Below are 20,116 nucleotides of genomic sequence, written 5' to 3'. Positions count from 1 at the left end.
CACTGTTACGGCTCTGGGGAAGACCAAACAACAGCCTGCCTCACACAACTGTCGGTAAGGATTTGCTACCGGCTCCTAAGTTAGGAGAAATTTTCCCAAGCTCCCCATGGGCTGATCTTGGCACTTTTCACCCAGGATCCTTTTTCTTCAAGTGCTGCTTTTGGGGACAAATGTGACCTATGGGGACACAGGTCCCCAAGCAGAAGCACTGTTGGGGTGAGGTGGATTCACACCCGCAGGTGAACCATCTTTCTGCATCACACTCTTAAAACTCACCAGCAGAAGTTCCAAACCACACACACTCGTGAGTCAGGCCCTGTGTTATTCTGAGGACTGGCCGCGTGCATACGCAGGGTGAGAAGCCTCTCAGACACTTCCGTTTGTCCACAGGAGGACTTTAGAACTTTCCACTGACTAGGGAACACTACAGGAGAGAGCTCACAAACAGTGCCCTAGAGGGGGCAGCTCTGGGGAAGGGGGACCAAGCTTATGTGGCAACGGGAACCGGGAGGCCCTACAGGACCCTAGCTGCATGGAACACAGGACCTCCCAGAGGTCGCACCCCACAGAGTGACACAGCAGAGGACAGACCTGGCATCGGCTGGGGGTAGAGTTAAGAGGGGCCTAGAGAACGTAGGAAAATGGTGTGAAACAGCCGTGCTGGCCAAAGGAACCAAGGCGTGAGAATGTGCACATGGCAGTTTCAGAGGCCCCAAGAGGGGGACAAGGCAGGTGGGGGACTTGGGCTCCACCCTGCAATGGAGGGCTGCTGAAGAGAGAAGCAGGTGACAGCAGACCCGCTCCTCAGTGCAGTGCCTAATGGGAGGTGCGCCCAGGACAGAGCACAGAACAGCGGCTGTGACCCGAGCCCAGAACCGTCGGTGTTGGGGACAGACTGTGGCTTCACCAGGAGCTCAGAAGGGTTCTTGACAACAAGGAAATTGAGTCATGAGGCCACAAGTACGCACAGCAGTTCTTACCCATCACGGACCAGTCCCCAAGCCCTCAGCACCCCCACCGCTCAGCGGCCTTCCGGCTCTCCGCCCCGGGACCCTTGCCCCTGCTCAGCCTCTTCCCCGGGTTCCAGGGCCAGACACCAGGCATGGCAGGTTCTCCTGCCCTCTCTTCCCTCAGGCTGTTCTCTGACCCAGGTGACAGCAGCCATAGCAGGGCACCCACCAGCGACTAAATGCCAGCAACCCTCACGTGTCATCCCTGGTCCAGGCCTCTCCTGAGCTGGGCTGTGTATGTCCTTAGATGTGTGAGCCACTCTAGAATCTGCCTGTCCCTCCCGTCCCCATCACACCACAGCCCAGGCCACTCTCTCCACCTGACTGCTGGCTAAGCCTCCCAAACTAACACCATCTAAGTATGATTAAGCCACTCCTAAAAATACCAGGGCTTCCTGCTGCTAAACTCCCTAACACAGCCAGACGCCTGGCAGGAGCTGGCCCGATGCTCTGCTCCACCCAGCTGGCTCTCTGCGCTTCCACAGTACCCAGGGTCTCCAGTGGCCAGAGTGCCCCCCGCAAAGGCTCTCCCTTTCCACCCGACAACCTCCAGCCCCCCTGCTGCATGGTGCTATTCTCCAGTCTGACTTCTGCTCACTAATGCACTCACTGCCCTAGAGCCTGACACACACAGTAAGCCTTCAACAAATGTTTCCTGTTGGAGCAAACAGACAAACACCAGCCCTCACCTGACCACACCCCTGCTGCCTGATCCCAACATGCCCATGCCCGGCCTGGTTCCTGGGGTTCCTGGAGTACAACAGGCTCTGCAGGGAAGCACTGCTCCCCTCTAGGCCTGAATCAGCAAATGCTGAATGTGTGTTTGACCACAACTTTCGTTAAAATGCTGAGAAAATTTGTGCTGAAAGCAGAGACTAACCAGGTACAACTTAAGACACTAAAAAAGCGTCACAGACAGAAAAATCGTGGCAGTGGCAGCGTTTCATGTTGTTTAAGCATTTTCTCTGAACGTGAGATCCGGGAGGTGTGCGCTCAGCCTGCGGGCCTCCCAGCAGGATTCTGAAGCTTGTTCTGGATCATTCCTGACACTGCCGGGCTCTGCTACCTTATCTCGCTCAGAAAGAATGGGGGGAACACAGGAGAGAATCTGGCGCTATCAGTGACTAGAATATTCCACTCTAGTTTCTGTAAAGAGGTGGAAGGGAGTCCCTGGGCACGTCCTCCTGACCTGAGGCTAAGGGCTTGGACCCCACGTGGGCCACAGACCCGAGAAGGGAGGTTCCCACAGATGGCGGATGCTATCCCTGAGCTGCTCATCTCCCTGACCTGGCAGCAGTGGGAAGGGGCGTCCTTACCTTTCTGCGGCACTGCTGGGACGGGCTCAGTGCTGTCACGCCACAGACTAGGTGAATGCTCGTCTGACATACTAGCTGAATTAGTATTACCTTCTTTTGTTCCTGACATAAAACAGTTCAAAACGGGCCGTTAAGACTACACAGCAGGCGGGTCATCACAGCACCCACCGATCAATGCTTTCCCACATGGGAAAGTGCAGGCTTCCTTCCAAAGGACGACCAAAGGCGGCTTTTAAGAACACGTGCCCAGAACAGTTGTCCGGGCGTGGCCCTGGGGTCAGGACAGTGGGAAGTGTGCAGGCCCCGGTCCACTCTGCACAGGCACAGGCCTGGGCCCCCCGCCCCCCAACCCCTACCCCCGCCAACGCAGACATACTGAAAGCTCCCAAATACCTGTCTGCTGATGACTGACTGACGTGCCGATGGTTATAAAAATAGAAATCAGTATGAACTGCCTGAGAAATGCTTTTCCGATTAAAAACAAAAGAGGGGCAGGGAGGTGCTGGAGGAACAGACTTTGAATTGTGGCAGGACCCTAGGCTGGAAAGGGATCCATCACTAAAGGACCCAATGTCTAAAAGGAAACTGGGAGAAAAAATAAAATTTGAAAAATGTTCCCTCTCCTGAAACACGTCTTATAATTTCTTAAAAGTATTCAAAGAAATACTTTTTATCAGAATCAACCTGTCATTAACTCTCAAAGGACTGTTTTATTTTATGTAATAGAATTACATAAAATACGAGTATATAACAATTTTCTAAGGATATTTTTTCTCAATCTATAAAAATGATGTAACAATTGTCACCACAATAAACTTCAATTAAAAAACAAAATGATGCAGACTTACATGCTGTGGGTCAATGTGTGTATTTATGGTACCTTACAGAGGGCAGCCAAAGAATCAATTTGAAATATTAAGTTCCAAAACAAACAAATGTAAAAATAAAATAATTATCAGCTTGGTAACTATACCAATCTTAGAAGAAAACACTCCAATAATCTGAAGTTCTATTTTATTTAAAAGTGTCAAACCTTTTCCATACTCTACAAAACCCACTAGCACAATAAGTAAATTATTAATACAAATGTATTATTTTTTTCTGCAGTTCAAGGAGACCAATGACACTGCACAATTTTATCTTTTCAAAGTTCTGCGGGTATTCTTAATTAAGAACGCTTTACTAAGTCCCAATTCACACAAATAGAAAGAACATAAAAAGGCCATATATTCACTAATACTACTACAATCAATTCTTACTCATACAGAGCAGGTTAACCAATTTGCCAAATGATAGCTTAAGAATAATGCAATCATAAAACATTAAAATTACTATGAACTGGCAAAAAAGTCGGTGCATTAGCACAATCTGCTGTCAGGACCAGTGGTAACTAGGGAGAACCTGCACCTGGAGCGGGCGCCTGCCCTTCCTGAGCTACAGGCGCCCCACCCTGTGGAGTTACCGTAGAGTTCAGTGGCACTGTGTGCATAAAGCAGGGAGCGCCGTGTGCATAACGCAGGGAGCGCCGTGTGCATAAAGCAGGGAGGGCCAGTGTGTCAGTCCCTACCCCTGAAACTCACCAGCCGCATGTAGAACCCACTACACAGCCACAAGCAGCCTGCCATCCCACTAGCGTTCTGTGCAAAACACTGTACCCAGATCTAATCGGGCCTTTAGCTCTAACAGAAAGATGGGAAGGGGGCCGGGGGGGGGGGGGTGTCGTAAGTTAAATGACACTACGAGAAACAATCAGACAAATCCAGAAGGTGGCACATTCTACAAGACAACACAATCTTGCTAAGAAGTCAATATGCTGGAACACAAAAAGGGCAAGGGGATAGAGAGAGGAGGTTATTCCAAATTCAAACACATTAAAGAGATCATCATCATCATAATACAGTGCATTAATCTGAACTAGATCCTGCGTTAAAAAAGAAATAACTTTTTTGAGGCAATTAGAATACAGCCTGGGTTTCAGATTCTATGAGGACCGAGAATTCCACTGGGCACCACAGTAATTCTGTGGCTACGTAGGAGCACGTCTTTTTTATTTTTTGAGCTGCGTGCTGAAGTATTTAGAGGGAAGTATTTAGAGGTAAAGTGTTAGGACATTTTCAATATACTAAGACATAGTTCATAAAAATATACAACTGTAGATGAAGCAAATACGACAAATGTTAGAACCACTGGGTGTAGGTGAGAGGCCTATAATCATTGTATTCTTTCTACTTTTCTGTATTTTTCATAATGAAAAAAGTTTAAACAATAAAACAAAATGAAATGAGGGAACCCAGGCAAACTAAAACTATGGATGGCTTCATGTGCCAGGAAAACCCGGACTGCCAAACCGCTGTAAATATTAATAGAACAAGGACTCTCAGGCAGCTCGCATTACAACAGCAAGTGAGGGAAGACACAGGTCATGTCTTAAACAAGAAACTGATCAATTCCGTATTGAATTCTTCAATCCACCCGAAACAGCGAACAGTAACAACAAAACCGACAAATTGTCCCGCGACACCCCTGACAAGACAGGGCCAGCGGTCTACACCACAGGGGCTCGTTTGTCTTTGAAGTGCCAGGAGTGAAAGGGAACTGTGAGGAAAGGCTCCTTCGCCAGGCCCCATGTCCCTGGATCTGGAACTCACACCCCAGGAGAGAAATTAAGGAACTATAACACCTGCGGACAAACCCTGCGCTCCAGAAGTTAAGTGACTGCCACGGCAAGATGTCATTTGTGACTGGAGTGAGGGTGATCACTGGGACCCAGGGCACGTCCAGTGGCAGCACTCAAGGGGAGAAGAGTCTGGCGGGGAGAGAAGGGAAGGGCCAGGTCACCAGGACCGGACCCAAGGACAAAGAGCGAGCGGACGCTGCTTACGGCCACCAGGTGGCGCCATGCTCCGTCCTAATCTTTGCAAAGCTCAACAGTCCGGGTTCTGTGCTACCGAAATACCGATTTTTCACTTTCACACTGTAGGTCATATGGACAAAGTGATGCTATACGTCTAAATATTCCAGTGTATTTACATCTATCGTACCATCTGAGAGAGCGCTGTCTCACCCTGACTGGGGTTCTCAGTAAACTAAAGCAGATCACATATGGATGGCATCCTGTGACCGGCGGCCACTTGGGGGACATCATCTCATGTCCTCTCAACCCATGTGCCAAAGAGAAAACTGCCTCAGAGAATGACCCACGCGGCTCGCTCACGGCCAGGCGGCTGGTAAGCGGGAGAGGTGGAATTCTTCCCACTGACCGCCACTGCCCGGAACGGGAGTCTCCCGCTCCCACTTTCCCCAGCCCCACTGCCCACCCTGTGGTCCGTGCCTGGCAGCTTCCCTCCTCCACCCCTGCCTGCAGCTGAGAAAAGCTCCTGCAAATCCGACATCCATCAGGAGATGTGGTGGGGCTGCAACATGGGGCTGCTGTGAGGGGCATTTTCACTAGAACCTTATTCTGCTCCAGCCCAGTCACCTCTTAGTCGTCCCTTAGTGCTGAAGACCCAGCTAAACGACACATAGGTGACCTATGTGGGATAAAGCGTGGGTCACCTTTCACCCCGTCCCTGCTGGTCCCAGACACAGAACTGCACACAGCCCTCTCAGGGGGGTTCCCAGAGAGGAAACGCGTATGGAAAGGTGGCTGGCATCACCCCAGCTACAGGCACACAATTTAAACAACAGGTAGACGCGAGGAGAGTTCAGCCTCCGAGTCCGGACTTACACTATTTTCTCCCTTAAACGTGACTCAAGAATTCTAATATTTCTGAAGAGTTTATCTGCCCTTCCTGGAGCCCTGCGGGTCTTCACCCAGGCAGCTTTCTGTGCAGACGTCCCCTTCTCAGATGCACTTCTCCTGGCTTCACTGTCCTCCAAAAGACTCACCGCTAACTGACATCAGTGTATACACCGTGTTCTCCTAATTACCTGTCTTCTCCCTCTAATTATACTGTCCGTGGTTAATTACTCCACAAATACTTGCACACTAGAGAGAGGAAAGTTCCAATGGTAATCTCGGCCTGTGACTATCCTGGCAGGAAATACGCGCGTGGCTGGGCAGCCCTGCAGCGCTGGCAGGGCTTCTTCTGCCCCTGCTCCACTCCCGCCAGAGGCGGAGCTTTGGAGCCCAGGCCCAGGTCACACAGAGCTGCACCACCCAGAGCTGCACCTGGTCAGCGATGACAGGGAAGCAGCCTTCCCATCAGGCGCTAAGGTGTCAGCTGTCCAACATCACGGCGCCTCCGCTGGGCCGGCCCCGTCACCCTGCTGCTTTCCCCAGGCCTCTTCTCAGCTGCACTGCAGGAAGAGCTACGTGCTTTTTCAGGGGAAACACTATGTTTACTGGTCCTAGAGTCCCCTCTTCCTGACATGAAATTGCACAACGAAAATATGTATTAAACTTAATTTATGTGATGCTGCATAGTTAGCAAACAAATGGAATTAAAAAGCACCAACTCAAAGTGATCAGCTCTGCTATAATACACTATTTAAGAACAGGCAAAAGTTACCACATATATTCTTATGCAGAAGGTTCTTGGGATTCTGGAGGGGTTCTAGAATGGCTTTAAGATTCCAGATATGTCTAAAACATACAATCCCCTCACACTCGAGTACACGCAGGGCTGATCCCCCAGGAGAACACACAAGCTCCGTGGCTCATGCACCCTCTGGAGGCTGGACAGTTCCCAGGATGCTCCCGATGAGTGAGGCAGGATGTGAGGGGCACTGCCAGGCTGGCTGTGTGAGGGTCCGTGGGGGAGTCGGTGCCCCAGCTAGCAGGCAAGGAAGAAGAGTGCTGTTCAGTCACATCATAAAGCTTGCAAATCTCTGATAGTCAAATCTGTTAAAGACCGTAGAAAGGATCCCACAGCACAAGCTCCCCAGTCAACTCAGATGCAAACATCCTGAGCATTAAAAAGGAAAAGCAGACAATATGACTGTGAGCTTAGAAAACCCCAAAAAATCAACAGAAGAACCTTGGATTGAGTCCACACACACTCACATGGGCATAATAACAGTAAAAGGCTTGTTGTGAGGATTAGATGGGAGAATCCTTTTAAAGTGCTTGTGAAGTTCTTGGTACATAGAAAGCATTTTTAAAATTGGCTCTTTTTAATACTTTTATAAGATGATAATTTTTTCTTTGTTTTCTGGCACAGATCAGAACAAAGGAAGGAATCTAATACTCACTGGCCATCCTGTAGGTTTCAGGAACTTTACATATTATTTCTTCCACTACTACCCAGAATACAATGCAATGAGAATTCTTACTCCCATTGTACAGAGGAGCAAATTGAGACTCAGGTCAAGCAATTTGTTTAGGGCCAACAGAATTAACAAGCTGTGGACTATAGATTTAAACTTGTTGTGTGTGACCCTAAAGCCCATGCTTTTTCTACTTAATTGAACAGGATCTATTAAATTAGACTAGGAAAAAAATGGGGGAAAGAACAATCTGGTGAGTTATTCTGAAAAAAATAAAAATAAAATCTATAGCCTCATCTTACACTGTAAATTAAAGAGATAACTAAAAAGATTAAATGTAAAAATGTGTGACAAAACACAAATCTCCATCTCTTCAAACTCTAGACAAACTGCAAAAAAAAAATATACTAGCAGCTTCCAGTGCATAAAAATTAAACACTCAGGCAAGTCAGAAACCAAACATAATCAGTAGAAATGAACTGGGGGGAAAAAATGTAAAAAACAAACACTTTCTAAAAAATTAGCTGATGTCCTCAAAGTATAAGGAAGTCGTGCAAATTAAGAAGACAGGGACTTCCAGCAGAGCAACAAGGGATCAGACAAAGAACAGACAGGAAGTCAATAAAAATTACTAACAGGCATAAAAAAACGTGCAGTTTCATGAGTAAATGGAGGGAGACAGCCTTGTCCGTTTTTCATCTATCGTCATCACAATCTTTAAAACCTTGGAGAAAGTGTGGGCAGAGGGTACAGCTGGAGGTGCACTGCAGACAGAGGGTACAGTCAGAGGTGCACTGTGGGCAGAGGGTACAGTCGGAGGTGCGCTGCGGGCAGAGGGTACAGTCAGAGGTGCACTGTGGGCAGAGGGTACAGTCAGAGGTGCACTGTGGGCAGAGGGTACAGCTGGAGGTGCACTGCAGACAGAGGGTACAGTCAGAGGTGCACTGCGGGCAGAGGGTACAGTCAGAGGTGCACTGTGGGCAGAGGGTACAGTCAGAGGTGCACTGTGGGCAGAGGGTACAGCTGGAGGTGCACTGCAGACAGAGGGTACAGTCAGAGGTGCACTGTGGGCAGAGGGTACAGTCAGAGGTGCACTGCAGACAGAGGGTACAGTCAGAGGTGCACTGTGGGCAGAGGGTACAGCTGGAGGTGCACTGCAGACAGAGGGTACAGTCAGAGGTGCACTGTGGGCAGAGGGTACAGTCAGAGGTGCACTGTGGGCAGAGGGTACAGCTGGAGGTGCACTGCAGACAGAGGGTACAGTCAGAGGTGCACTGTGGGCAGAGGGTACAGTCAGAGGTGCACTGCAGACAGAGGGTACAGTCAGAGGTGCACTGTGGGCAGAGGGTACAGCTGGAGGTGCACTGCAGACAGAGGGTACAGTCAGAGGTGCACTGTGGGCAGAGGGTACAGTCAGAGGTGCACTGCAGACAGAGGGTACAGTCAGAGGTGCACTGCGGGCAGAGGGTACAGTCAGAGGTGCACTGCAGCCGAAACCCTAGAGCAGCCATGCCCTCTGTGCCAGCACGCCCACTTCTGGGAACCCATCCCACAGAGATCATACAAAAGAGAGAAAAAGTTTCTGGCACAAAGGTGTTCCTTAAGGCATTACGTGCTATTGTGAAAGACTGAAATTTACCATCCAAGTTTAATTTCCAAGTGAAAAATTACAACATTACATTCTTGCCATATTTCTTCAACTTTTATAATTCATGAAAAGGATGGTCTGTCAGAAACTGCTGCTCATTCAAAGGAACATTACACTTAATTAAAACCTCCAACACCACCGGCTTCCAACAGCACCTCCTGCCCCCACTGGCCCGACGCTCCCTTCTCACTGGTCTTTCATAACAAGGTCTGTTCTTGGGCAAAGCCCAGGCCAGGCCTGTTCACGGCAGCTTCAGCTTTTAGCTTTTAGCCCAATTCCCAGTGACAACTTCTGCTATTTTTTAAGTGCACAAAACCAACTGTGTTAAGCGCAGGATGCTCGTGCATGAGGTTTAGATTCCGCCTATCGCTCAAAAGACAAGAGTCAATGAAACATGAATGACTGATACAAATTTCTGAAAACTTAAAATGTGATCGCATGTTTTAGGTTGCAACACAGATCTCCAGACAGAGGTGCTACTCTGCCCCTGGTGTCACGAGCTCACACACGTGTGTACGTGTGTGAGAGCCATACACACATATATCACTTTCACACAGTCGTTCTTTCCCCCTAATCGGCAGATCTAGCCACAGAACCACTGTTCTGCCAGATATCGTGATTAAGGCAAAGGAACAGATCTCCGTATTTTCAGCTACTTCTATAAAATTCACAGTACCTTCCATCGAGGTTTTGGGTCGCCGTTTGGATGACTTTGTCGTCATTGACTTGGATGTTTTAGCGGAAACCTCGGTCTTAAAGAAAAGAGAATGAAAAAACTTAATTAATACATCACGCAGATACAATGAGCAGATTTATTATTCAAGCTCTGCTCGAGGAAGAGGAGGAAACAGATCAACAGCATCCATACACCTCAGAGCGGAACTGACGTCAATGGGCTCACCTAAACCCTCCACACCCGAGAGCAAATCAGAGGGAAGCGGAACCCTCTTTCGCTCTAAATTGAGAATTCCACCTTTTTGTACAGCCCCGAAAAGGCCAGAGTCTACCAACCACACTTTGGAAAACACTGTTCTATCAGGTGAGTTTAGAGGACTCGACGTCTGTTGCTAGATGCTTAATTACTTCAACACATCTGTAAATAGCTCTGAGCCCAAATTAGAGGAGACAGCAGAGCCCACCCCCCCACCTCTCAAGCTGCCATGCTGGCCTCCCGGCCTCCACCGCACACCTCGTCCCTCTTCCCGGCAGCTTCCCAGATGCGCTTTCTGACATGCAAGTCAGATAATGAGAGTTAGGATGAGCCTAACTTCCCTCAGATGGCCGACACGGAGACGATGGGGCTCAGCCCGGCTATACCCCAGCTCGAAACGCATTGCAGGGTCCCCCAGACGAGGCAGAGCTTGGAGGAGTCCCTCCAGCTGGGCCTCCCTTTCCCTGACTGCCTGGTGCCTTTCTCCTCCCCCACTGGCTTCCGAATGCCTACCCTGTGTCTTTGTGCATCATACACATTCGACAGCCAAATAAAGCTGTCGAGAAACCCCGGGGCCCACCACAGGAAACCAGAGGACAACACAACCCACGCATGTGACAGGCGCTAACCCATTCGAATCACTCCTTACACCCATGTGAATAGGGCCCTATGGTGTGTGACCTACGCTGCGTCCTCCCACCTCGGGGGCCAGCAGAGGCCCCCAGCACAGCAGCTCGGGTTTGCTTCTCTTAAAGGTATTTTTAAAAGTTATGTTTTACCTCTGTTTCAGCTTTGGAGTCTTTAAAAGATCCATTAGACAACTTCTTAGAAACCTCCCCTGAGCTTGATGACTATAAAAAAAAAAAGAAAATTTTGTTTTAAAATTCTAGAATTATTCAGATCTGTCACATATAAAAACACATCAAGATGAAAGATGTCTCAGCAAGACATCCCTTCCCACATGGCACCATGGCACCCTCCAGGTCCGACTCTGATGTCGTCAGGCAGCCTGGATTCCCAAGGACCTTCCAGATCACTCCCCGAGGGGCCAGGCCGGGGGCCAGGGCTCAGAGGCAGTGTCCCCCCCACACAGGGATCCTGATGCCCAGCCAGACTTCTCGGGAACGTCCTGGTGAAGCACAGGGCATCTGGAAACCGGGGAGGGCTGAACAGAACCCCAACACCTGGGCAAGGCTGCCCCTCTCCTACGTCCTGGGGTGGGTCACCTTCAAACGGAGTGGCCCTGCTCACACAAAGGTTTCAGACTGTGTCAGGAAAGCACCCTCAAAACAAATGACCTGAAAACTAAACACCACCTCACGCCTGGACTCGATTCTCGGCATGAGGAGAAAAGATGCCACGGCTGAGGGAGGGTTTTCCTCTGAAGAGCACAGGATGACTGTTCACGACCTCGACGACACAGCGTCCTCACCGAATCATGAAGGGACACCCTGCGCGGATGCCCCAACCCCTGGTGCACCCCGCTGTCCCCAGAGGTGGCAGGGCAGCGTGCCCGCAGACGGCGCTCTGATCTGAGACTGGGGCCTTCACCCCCACACGTGGCCCACTCCCGACTTCCCACAGCACTTTCACACCTACTGTTTCACCTTTTCTTCCCAAAGCCCAGAGCGGGGCTGAGAAGGCTGTTGTCACTTCCAAATGGAAACTAAGTGGAGGTGAGTGGATGGTGTGACCGGGGCGAGCGCTGGCACAGCCGGGGTCACCCACCTTGCCCACAGCTGCCAAACCCGGTGCTACCCACGCCCACCCCATGAAGCAGTCCCGTCTACACCAGCAAAATCTCCCTGGGAGAAGGAAGCAGTTCTGAGCGAGAACGCAGTCCCTTCACCCTGGTCCGTCCTGATCGGGGCCACCTCGCACAGTAAATGACACCAAAATATGCCAGTGCTTCAGAAGAACGAGGTCGGTGAAAACCGTTTTCCTCAGACCTCGAATAGGGGGGAAAGAGGGAGAATGTCTCTGTTTCCCAAACTCCTAAGGGAACCCCGGTTTTTGTGACATTTGCCATAGGGTCCGCTACTCAGGAGGTTCATGGGAGACCCCAAGCCCCCAGCAGAACCCCTCAGTTACTAACCAAACCAGATGTGCGCTGCCCTGATCAGCAAGGTCCAGTGTGCGGGGCTCCCACAGGGCACGCCACAGAACTGATGCCATCTCCAGAGGACACTGCGAGCTCAATCTGGCCTTGCCCCTCACCGCGCCACGTCACCTGGAACGACCGTGAACCTTTCCAGACCTGGGCTTTCTCCTTTCTAGCAGCTGAGGCCAGAAGGTCCCCACGACCTTCCCAGGGCGCTTTACAATCACACGAAGCCCCACGAGATCGGGCACCGGGAACACCAGCCCTGACAGAACACCTGTACTACCCAGAGTGAGCCCGGAGTAACTGCACACTTAGAAAACACTGTCTGAAACGAACGAATGCTCTGGCCAACCCTAAACGTACCTGAAACTTCCCTTCAACAAGAGTTACAGTAGTTACAGTACGCCGAGGTCCTAGTGCGCTGCTCCGCGAATGCCTGACGCAGGAAGGAGCCCTGGTCCTCCACAAGCACAGCGTGTCCAGGCTGCAAGAGCCCACACACCGCTGAGCCTGCCTGTGACACTGCTCACGACATTGCAGTCCAGGCCACTCCAAAGCGTCAGGAAAATGCCCGAACGCGCACACACAGCGCAGAGCAAACCTTAACTCACCTGGGAAAAGCTGCTGTCTCTTTGGGTTTCTACTGGGACCCAAGAGTGTCATAACCTTAAATTGGCAACTAAAAACTCCTTTCCTACCCACACTCTAACAAAGCCCAATTCGCTTTTGAGAGCACCGCCGTCTCTAAGTGAAAGGCACAGGTTTTCAGAGGGCCTCACCTTTGTCTCGGGTTTATCGTGCTCTCCGCTCTTGTCCCTGTCGGGGTCGCGGGAACGCTCCCCGCTTCTCCCCCTCCGCCGCTCCCTGTCTTTCCACCTCTCCTTGTCTTTGCCGCCCTCGCTCCTCCTCTCTCTCTCGCGGTCCAGGTCCCTGTGGCCTCTGTCCTCGTCCCTGCCCCGCCTGGCCCTGGGTTTGGTCCGCTCTCTCTCCCCTTCCTGGCACTTGTCTCTCTCGGGGTCTTTATGTCGGTCGCGGTCACTCTCCTTGGTCTTCCCCTTGTCCCTTTCCTTTTCTCTCGGTTTGCTTTCTTCTTTCAATTCTTCTTTCTGTTTTCGATCTCTGCTTATACTTCTCTCGTTTTTTTCAGAGTTTCTTCTATCCTGAAAAGAAAAGTCAAATAACAGTATCACTTATAAATGTCTTTGCCAGAAAGACACACAGACTCCGGGCTTCACTTCCCAGTACGTGCAACTTGCACCTCACCTCTTGATGCTTGGGCGCCCGGGGTTGCTCGTCTCTCACAGGCCTGCTGTCCGCCTCCGGAGGTCTGGACGTCAGCGAGGTCCTTCCCTTCCCGTCCCCCTTCTCGCCAGCTAACACTCTCTTCACCACGTCCTCACTTGACAGCTTGTTGTCGCAACGGGAGGAGATGAAATGCAAGGTGAAAATGAGGTCGGCACAAGTGACAAATACGAAGGGCAACACTGCAAGGCAGCTCACTAAACAGAGTCTGCCAGTGAGATCAGAAGGTGGAGCGCTGAGGACAGGCTGTCACCACGTCTGCTGGGCACCCTCGCCTCCAGCCCCTCCACGTCCCCAGCTGAGCCCCCCCACGCTACACAAATCCTGTCTCAGGGCTGACCCAGCTGCCAAGTGTAGACACGTGTCGCTCAGGGACAGCAGAGCTGACCCCGCCACCCCGGGAACACCTACCACTTACTCCCCACAGGGTCACAGAGGCCTAAGGAATGATCCAACTCAAGCAAACGCAGAAATCCCTCTGCTGCCTCGCTGTCCGCCGGCCTCGGCCTCGGCACACCTCCGGTCAGCCCCCAGGGCGGACGGGGTGACTGCTGCCTGCCAGGGCTGGGGCCCAGGCCGAGGACACACTGCGTACTGGGGAGAGCCCTGAGTGCTACGGGAACACAGCGGGGCCCCGAGTTCGGCCTGGGAAGAGGAAAGGCCAGGGCTCCAGAACGACCGCTCCACTGCTGCCAGACGAGCTGCGAGGAGGGAGGCAGCTCTGGCACCGAGAAAACAGGCAGCAGGAAGCAAGGGAGCATGACCAGCACAGGAGACGGGGTGGTGCAGGCTGGTGGTAAATGAGAAAAGAACTAGAGGTCAGGGAGTGGCAGCAGGTCACAGAGCTGGCGGTGCCCCCCCAGCCCAAGGCAACAGGAAGCTGGCAGTGGCTCCGGCATGGAAGACATGAGTCAGATTTGCTTTTCAGAAAGAAGAGCAACATGGAGAGTGCAGGTGGGACTTGAGGACAGCGAGCAGTGCACCTGTGGAATCCGCTTCCGCTCTCCATGCCTGCGAGCTGGCCGGCCGGCCGCAGACCAGGGCGAGGCTCTCCGGGGGCCTCCTGGGAGCCTCCACTCCCCACCCAGGCCCCACTGCTGCGGTGACGTCACAGCGTTGCCGCCGGCCCACAGCCCACCAGGTACCCAAAGGGCTGTATTAGCTATGCCCTTGATAAAGGTCCAACTCCACTCCTCTGGGGCCTACTCGGTTCCCACAAGCAAGGCAGGCCCCGGGGATGACCTTCTCCAACGACCTGGATCTACTGAGAGGGGCCCCTGTGGCAATCTCCAGTGTTAACAACAAACCCGTCCCTGTACAACCGAAAGAGGATTTCTTTGAAGGCAGCATAGCTCTGCAAATAATAGTCAGGAGAGAGGGAGGAATGGAGCAGAGAAGGGCGGGAGCAAGAGAGGGGAGGAAGAAGACACCGGAGACTGGAAAAGAAGGCGGAGAACAGGGATGCCCCACAAGCCCTGGAAGAGAAAAGCAGCCTTCATCCACCTGGTCCCCAGATGGAAATAGTCATCTGCCCTGAATGGAGGCCTGAGAGCAGGAGGCACGCAGGGCCTGGAAGCCTGGCACCTGCCCCCAGAGCCAAGAGCCCGCGAGGTGCCTGTTTTAGGAAGCGTGTAGAACTTGTGTGTCTGTGTTTACACTTGGATGTTACTTCGCCCAAAACTCCAAACGGCGAGGTTCCAGGATAGGTGGGATCAGATTCCGAGCTCCTTCCTAAACCACCGTGTGCACGTTTGGGAGGTGCCCCCACCCTCACCTGCGCTCTTCAGCACCGGCAGGTTCAGGGGCTGGCGCTGCAGCATTACCTTGTTGAGACAGCATTTCCCAATTTTCTGCAGCAGCTCGTTTGTCCTTTCAGGCTCGTGTCCGGCCACAATGCGGGCTGGTTTTGCAGACAACGGCTCTCCTGACACCATCACCACCACGTCTATGGCCTTCTGAAGGAAGCTAATTTTGGCATCTTTATCCTAAAAGATTTCCATTTAAAACACAAATAATAAACTACTTCAAAAAAACTGTTATCTTCAGTATGCTCAATAGGCACACACAGCTCCTGTTTAGGTGAAAAGCTATATTTAGATGTCAAATTTAGAAACACCGACTCTTTAGAACAAAACAAAAACAGCTCAGTAAACCTTTTAACATTAGTTGATGCACCCGCATTAAGCTTGGAAACACTAATTCCATTTCTCAATGGATAAAATTAGCATGATACACAGTTGCTAAAAATGAGAAAATAAAATGAAAGGGTATACAGCAATTCTGAAATTAGTCGACTTTGTATCCCCACCATTGTCAGCATATAACTGCCGCACAGCACGATACACAGTTTATAAAGGAAACCTCACTTATTGAGGCGAGGGGTGGGACCGCCCTGAAACCCACCTTCACGTTATCTGACTTCATCTCGGCGTCCGTGTAGAGGCCCTTCATGAAGCCAGTCGTCCTGATCACCTTCAGGAGGGAAAGCGAGGCCGTGGTCAGCCCTGCGACCCCAGCCACTAAACCCCACACCCAGGGGCTCAGCAGACTCGCGTGTCTCCTATGCGCAAGGCCCTGCGCTGGGCAGGACCCAGCCGGCTGTGGGGACAGGTAGACGCTACAAAGACTTGCAGAGCACTAAAGGAGAACACGATCCGTCCCAAATCCACACTCAGGAGGGTGAGGGGTGTCAGGGAGCGTCCCAGAAGAAATCATATCTAAACTGAGAGCAGGAGAAGAGTTGGGGGAGGGGGTACCAAGGAAGAGCGTGCCAGGCCAAACAGCCCCCAAAAGGTCCAGGGCCAAGAGGGTCCTGTTCGAGGGGTCATAAGGCGTTTTGGGCAGGAGGAACCGGCCAGAGTCAGGTGGGGGCCTCACCCAGAAGGCCTTCGAAGCCATTCAGGAATACGGACTTAGCCTAAGGACCACACGAGGCCCTGAGACGTTCGAGAGCAGGGACAGCACCTTACAAGGGCCACTCAGGCCCAGTGGAGAGACTGGATTCTGGGAAGAAAAGGAACAGCTCAGCCGGATTTCTGACACTGGACGGAAAGGTCTTCCTCCTCCACTGTTCTTCACCTCCTAGGCCAGGGGTGCTTGGAGCCACATCGCTTCTGCTCTCTCCCCTCAGTCAACCTGGACCTCCCGATGACCCCTAAAACTAGCTTTTGGGGTGGTGATTTCCTCATTCCTCCCCACCCCCACACACAGCCAGGGCCCTGGCTTCTCTCAGACCAGAGCTTTTCAAAATGTGACAGGTCAACACAGTGGGTAGCAACAGCATTTTTGTTTTCAAATGAAACAGAAAAAAAGAGTCAGACTGCACTGCATGTAGTAAGGATGAGTATGCCTGTATGTGTGTGTCCCGGGTGGATACAAAGCATATGTGTCACTGCAAGCCGTGTTGAGAAACGAGGACAGTCGCATGCTAATACCAGGCTTCTCTGAGGCGAAGAAGCTGCAGCAAGCTATGAACTAAGCTAGCTTTCATTCCTCATCAAACTACTTAAGAGTTGTGCTGCTATTTTTAATTAATTAAGAGCTATGCTACTATTTTTCCTGAGAAGACAGGTGGAATATTAAGAGTAGCCTACACTTTATATTCCTGGCAACTTTTCCCTTGTTTCTTTCAAGGTTTTCCCAGTTCGTTGGCAGTTAAAATTGTCAGCAATAATTTTAAGTGACAAGAGATACTGATGTCACAAGACCAGTGCTTTGATTCATGAAAGAGGCAAAGTTGGTTTAGCTGTAGCTGAAATAGTAAGATGGTGGCTTGACTACAACACTCAGGGGCAGTAAAGATTTTCATACCAGGCTCTCCACCTATTATCTGAAACTGCATTGGAATGTGTCTGCCCAGAGCACAGCAAGACCCCCCCCCCCCGGGATGAGGCACGTCCCCCCACTCCCTTCCTGACTCTGCTTTCAGTGGGCTCACAGGACCAACGCACAAGATGAGAGCATGAGGCTGTGGTGGCAGCTGCTCTGCTTGGCCAGGCCCACGTCCTGGTGACTACCTGTTCCCTCCTGGGTTGGAGCACGCTACCTGCCTACCGCACAGGGCAGAGGTGACGCAGCACGCGGCCCAGCACCCACCGGGCTCCCACACAGCCACGTCCCTTCCGCAGACACTGTTCAGAGCAGCTGGAAGTGCTGGACTAGCTATAGGAGGAGGAGGCCAGGCCAGACAGCCCTTGGGATGTGGGTGGGATTCCAGAAAGTTTTCAGCACAATTGGGGTTTTTAACACAGAGGCACACATTAGAAACTAAGTTAAGATCGCAGAAATGAGTAAAGCAAAGTTTGTGGAAGAGTAAGGTGTCCAGCCTATTGGAAAGAGTGAGAAATGAAGCTCGAGGACCCACACGGGGAGAGATCAGGAGCCCCGGCATCTCCAAGCTCAGCCTGATTCCTAACTCCCGACCAGTACGCCCTAGTTCCCAAGTTCAACACCCACCTGAGATGCACCATAGGAACAGGCGCCGCCTCCCTGAGCTACTGGGAGCCTTGACGGATTCCACTCAACAGTGACTGTTTGTTGTGCCCCTTCTGTGTACCGTACCCAGTGCCACCCGGGACATGCCAACAAAACAGTTACGGTCTCGGTCATTGAGGAATTCACCTTCCATTGGGGAAAAGCCAACAAGTAATCTCAACTGAAGGCAGGCTGTGCCATTTATCAGCAGATACTAACCTGCTCTTTTATAGTTTCCCTCTCTGGTTCCCCTACAACCACAGGTGTCCATTAAACCTCCAATATGTGGTGACCAGTGTGCAGAGCCCTGTGGAGGAAAACCTGGAGGGGAGGGGGCGTGCTAGGCACCGAAGGAAGAGAACCCTGAGGCAGCGCTGGCAGGCAGGACAGAGTGTGTGCTCCAACAGATCCATGGGGAGGCTGGAAAGACATGATGCTCCCTGAGAGGGGCCGGGAGACTCCCCAGAAGAGGAGGTCCAGGGATGGACGAGCAGGAAGAGCAGGGGTGACGGTGATGAACATCCTCGCAGAGGCATCACCGAGTTGGGCCCAGGGCACCCCTTGGGCCGCAGGCCAGGCTTCCGGGCGGGAGCTGCGCCAGCTCCGTGAGCCCCGACCCTGACGCTAGCCCTGATTCTGGCCCCGGCCCGCACCTGGGCCCGACCTCGACCCGCACCAGGGCCCGGATACCGGCTCGCACCACCACCCTCATCCGCGACGCGCACCTGGGCCGCGACCCCGGGCCGCTCCCCGACCCCCCGGGCCCTGACCCCGGGCCCTCACTCCGGCCCCGACCCCGCCCGCGCCCTCGGTCCCGACCCGCTCCGCCGCACGCACCTCCGTGATGATGTCGTGCAGGTAGCGGAACGGGGGCTTGCTCAGCAGCTTCTCCGTCAGCGGCGGCCGCCGGATCACCTTCCCCAGAGCCTCCTGCGTCCGCTTCACCACTGCCGCGTTCATGGCGGCGCCGCCCGCGCTCCCGCCGGCCGGCCGAGTCGAAGCCCCGCTCACCCGCCGCTCCGGCCCGGCCGCCGCCGCTCTCTCCTGCCCAGACGCGCCGTTCGGGTTTCCATCCCACAGTGCACCGGAGTCGGTCAGGGCGCGTGCGCGGGGCCGCGACTGCTCGGTCGCCAGGGCGGCGCGGCCTTAGCAACGGACGCGCCGCGGCGCTCCGCCCCCTGCCCGCCCGCTGCGCGCGCGCGCGGGGCGGGGTCGCCCTGCCCACGGCCTCGCTGCGAGCGGATTGGTTGCCTCTTCTCCCTGGACCCTCCCGACGGCCGCGGGGAGCAGGAAGGTGCTCGCCGCGTGTTACAGGGCACCGCCGGGGCTGGTTAACAGCGACGCCACTTCCAGGTGTGTGTGGCCTGTTTCACAGAGTCCGAGGGGACTAAGTTAACTCGAACGACACGGAACAGAAAACGCCCAATCCTGTTACTTAATGTGGCTTCCTGGTGAAGTGCAGCAGTAACTCGTCTTCTCTGAGACTCCGTTTCTGCTCCTATAAAGTAGGGCCAGCGTGTGCCAGCCTCCCGAACTCCCTGGGCGGTGAGAGCCAAACGGCGGCGCCGGCGCTCGCTCGCTGTTGTGCCAAGTGTCTGTGCTTTCGTCCCACCTGTGTGCCCTCCACCACGCGCAGGCGCGCTGCAGAGAGCCCGCTAGCAGTCTGGGCGCGTGTGCTCTGCTCCTAGTTCTAATGCGTCCCTTTATGACTTCGATTTACTTTTTCCTTTTTTTTTTTTTTTTTTTTTTTACCATTTTCAATGCTCTTCATTGCTGGTGTAGATCGAAATTTCCATCTGGTGTCAGGCTCCTGTCTGAAGACCTTCCTTTACTGATTCTTTTTTTAGCACAGGTCAGCCGGCAATGAATGCCCTCACCTTTCGTTTGTCTGAAAGTCTCTATTGCACCTTCACATTTGAAAGATCGTGTCAACAACTGCAGAATTCTGGTCGTTTTCTTTCATTCGGTACTTTAAAGATTTTACTCCCGGTCTGGATTACAGAGTTTCTAAAGAGAAGTCAACTGTAGTTATTTTTGTTCTGTCTGTTGTGTATCTGGCTGCCTTGAAGACCTTCTTTTCACTGTTGGTGTGCGTAAGCTTGCCCATGATGTATCTAGGTGTGG

General features: G+C 52.4%; 1 protein-coding gene across 4 annotated transcripts in view; it reads right to left on the bottom strand.

Annotated features, from left to right (window-relative positions):
- The window catches only part of TRAF3IP1 (TRAF3 interacting protein 1), a 54,474-nt gene extending 34,905 nt beyond the window's left edge, over nt 1-19,569 (bottom strand). The window contains exons 1-7 of one of the 4 annotated variants that reach the window (XM_074315959.1): nt 18,830-19,569; nt 15,923-15,991; nt 15,343-15,504; nt 13,481-13,624; nt 12,997-13,377; nt 10,893-10,964; nt 9,859-9,934 (exon numbers count right to left, since the gene is read on the bottom strand). In XM_074315959.1, the coding sequence (XP_074172060.1) occupies nt 9,859-9,934; nt 10,893-10,964; nt 12,997-13,377; nt 13,481-13,624; nt 15,343-15,504; nt 15,923-15,991; nt 18,830-18,952 (1,027 nt within the window). In that variant the 5' untranslated portion in view covers nt 18,953-19,569. The remainder of the gene's footprint in view (nt 1-9,858; nt 9,935-10,892; nt 10,965-12,996; nt 13,378-13,480; nt 13,625-15,342; nt 15,505-15,922; nt 15,992-18,829) is intronic. The other 3 variants (XM_074315962.1, XM_074315957.1, XM_074315953.1) reach the window with 3 other exon arrangements.
- Nucleotides 19,570-20,116: the final 547 nt, after the last annotated feature.

Source organism: Rhinolophus sinicus, linkage group LG01 (assembly GCF_036562045.2).
Source record: "Rhinolophus sinicus isolate RSC01 linkage group LG01, ASM3656204v1, whole genome shotgun sequence".
NCBI classification, from domain to species: Eukaryota; Metazoa; Chordata; class Mammalia; order Chiroptera; family Rhinolophidae; genus Rhinolophus; species Rhinolophus sinicus.
This window is presented reverse-complemented; position numbering and strand designations above follow the sequence as displayed.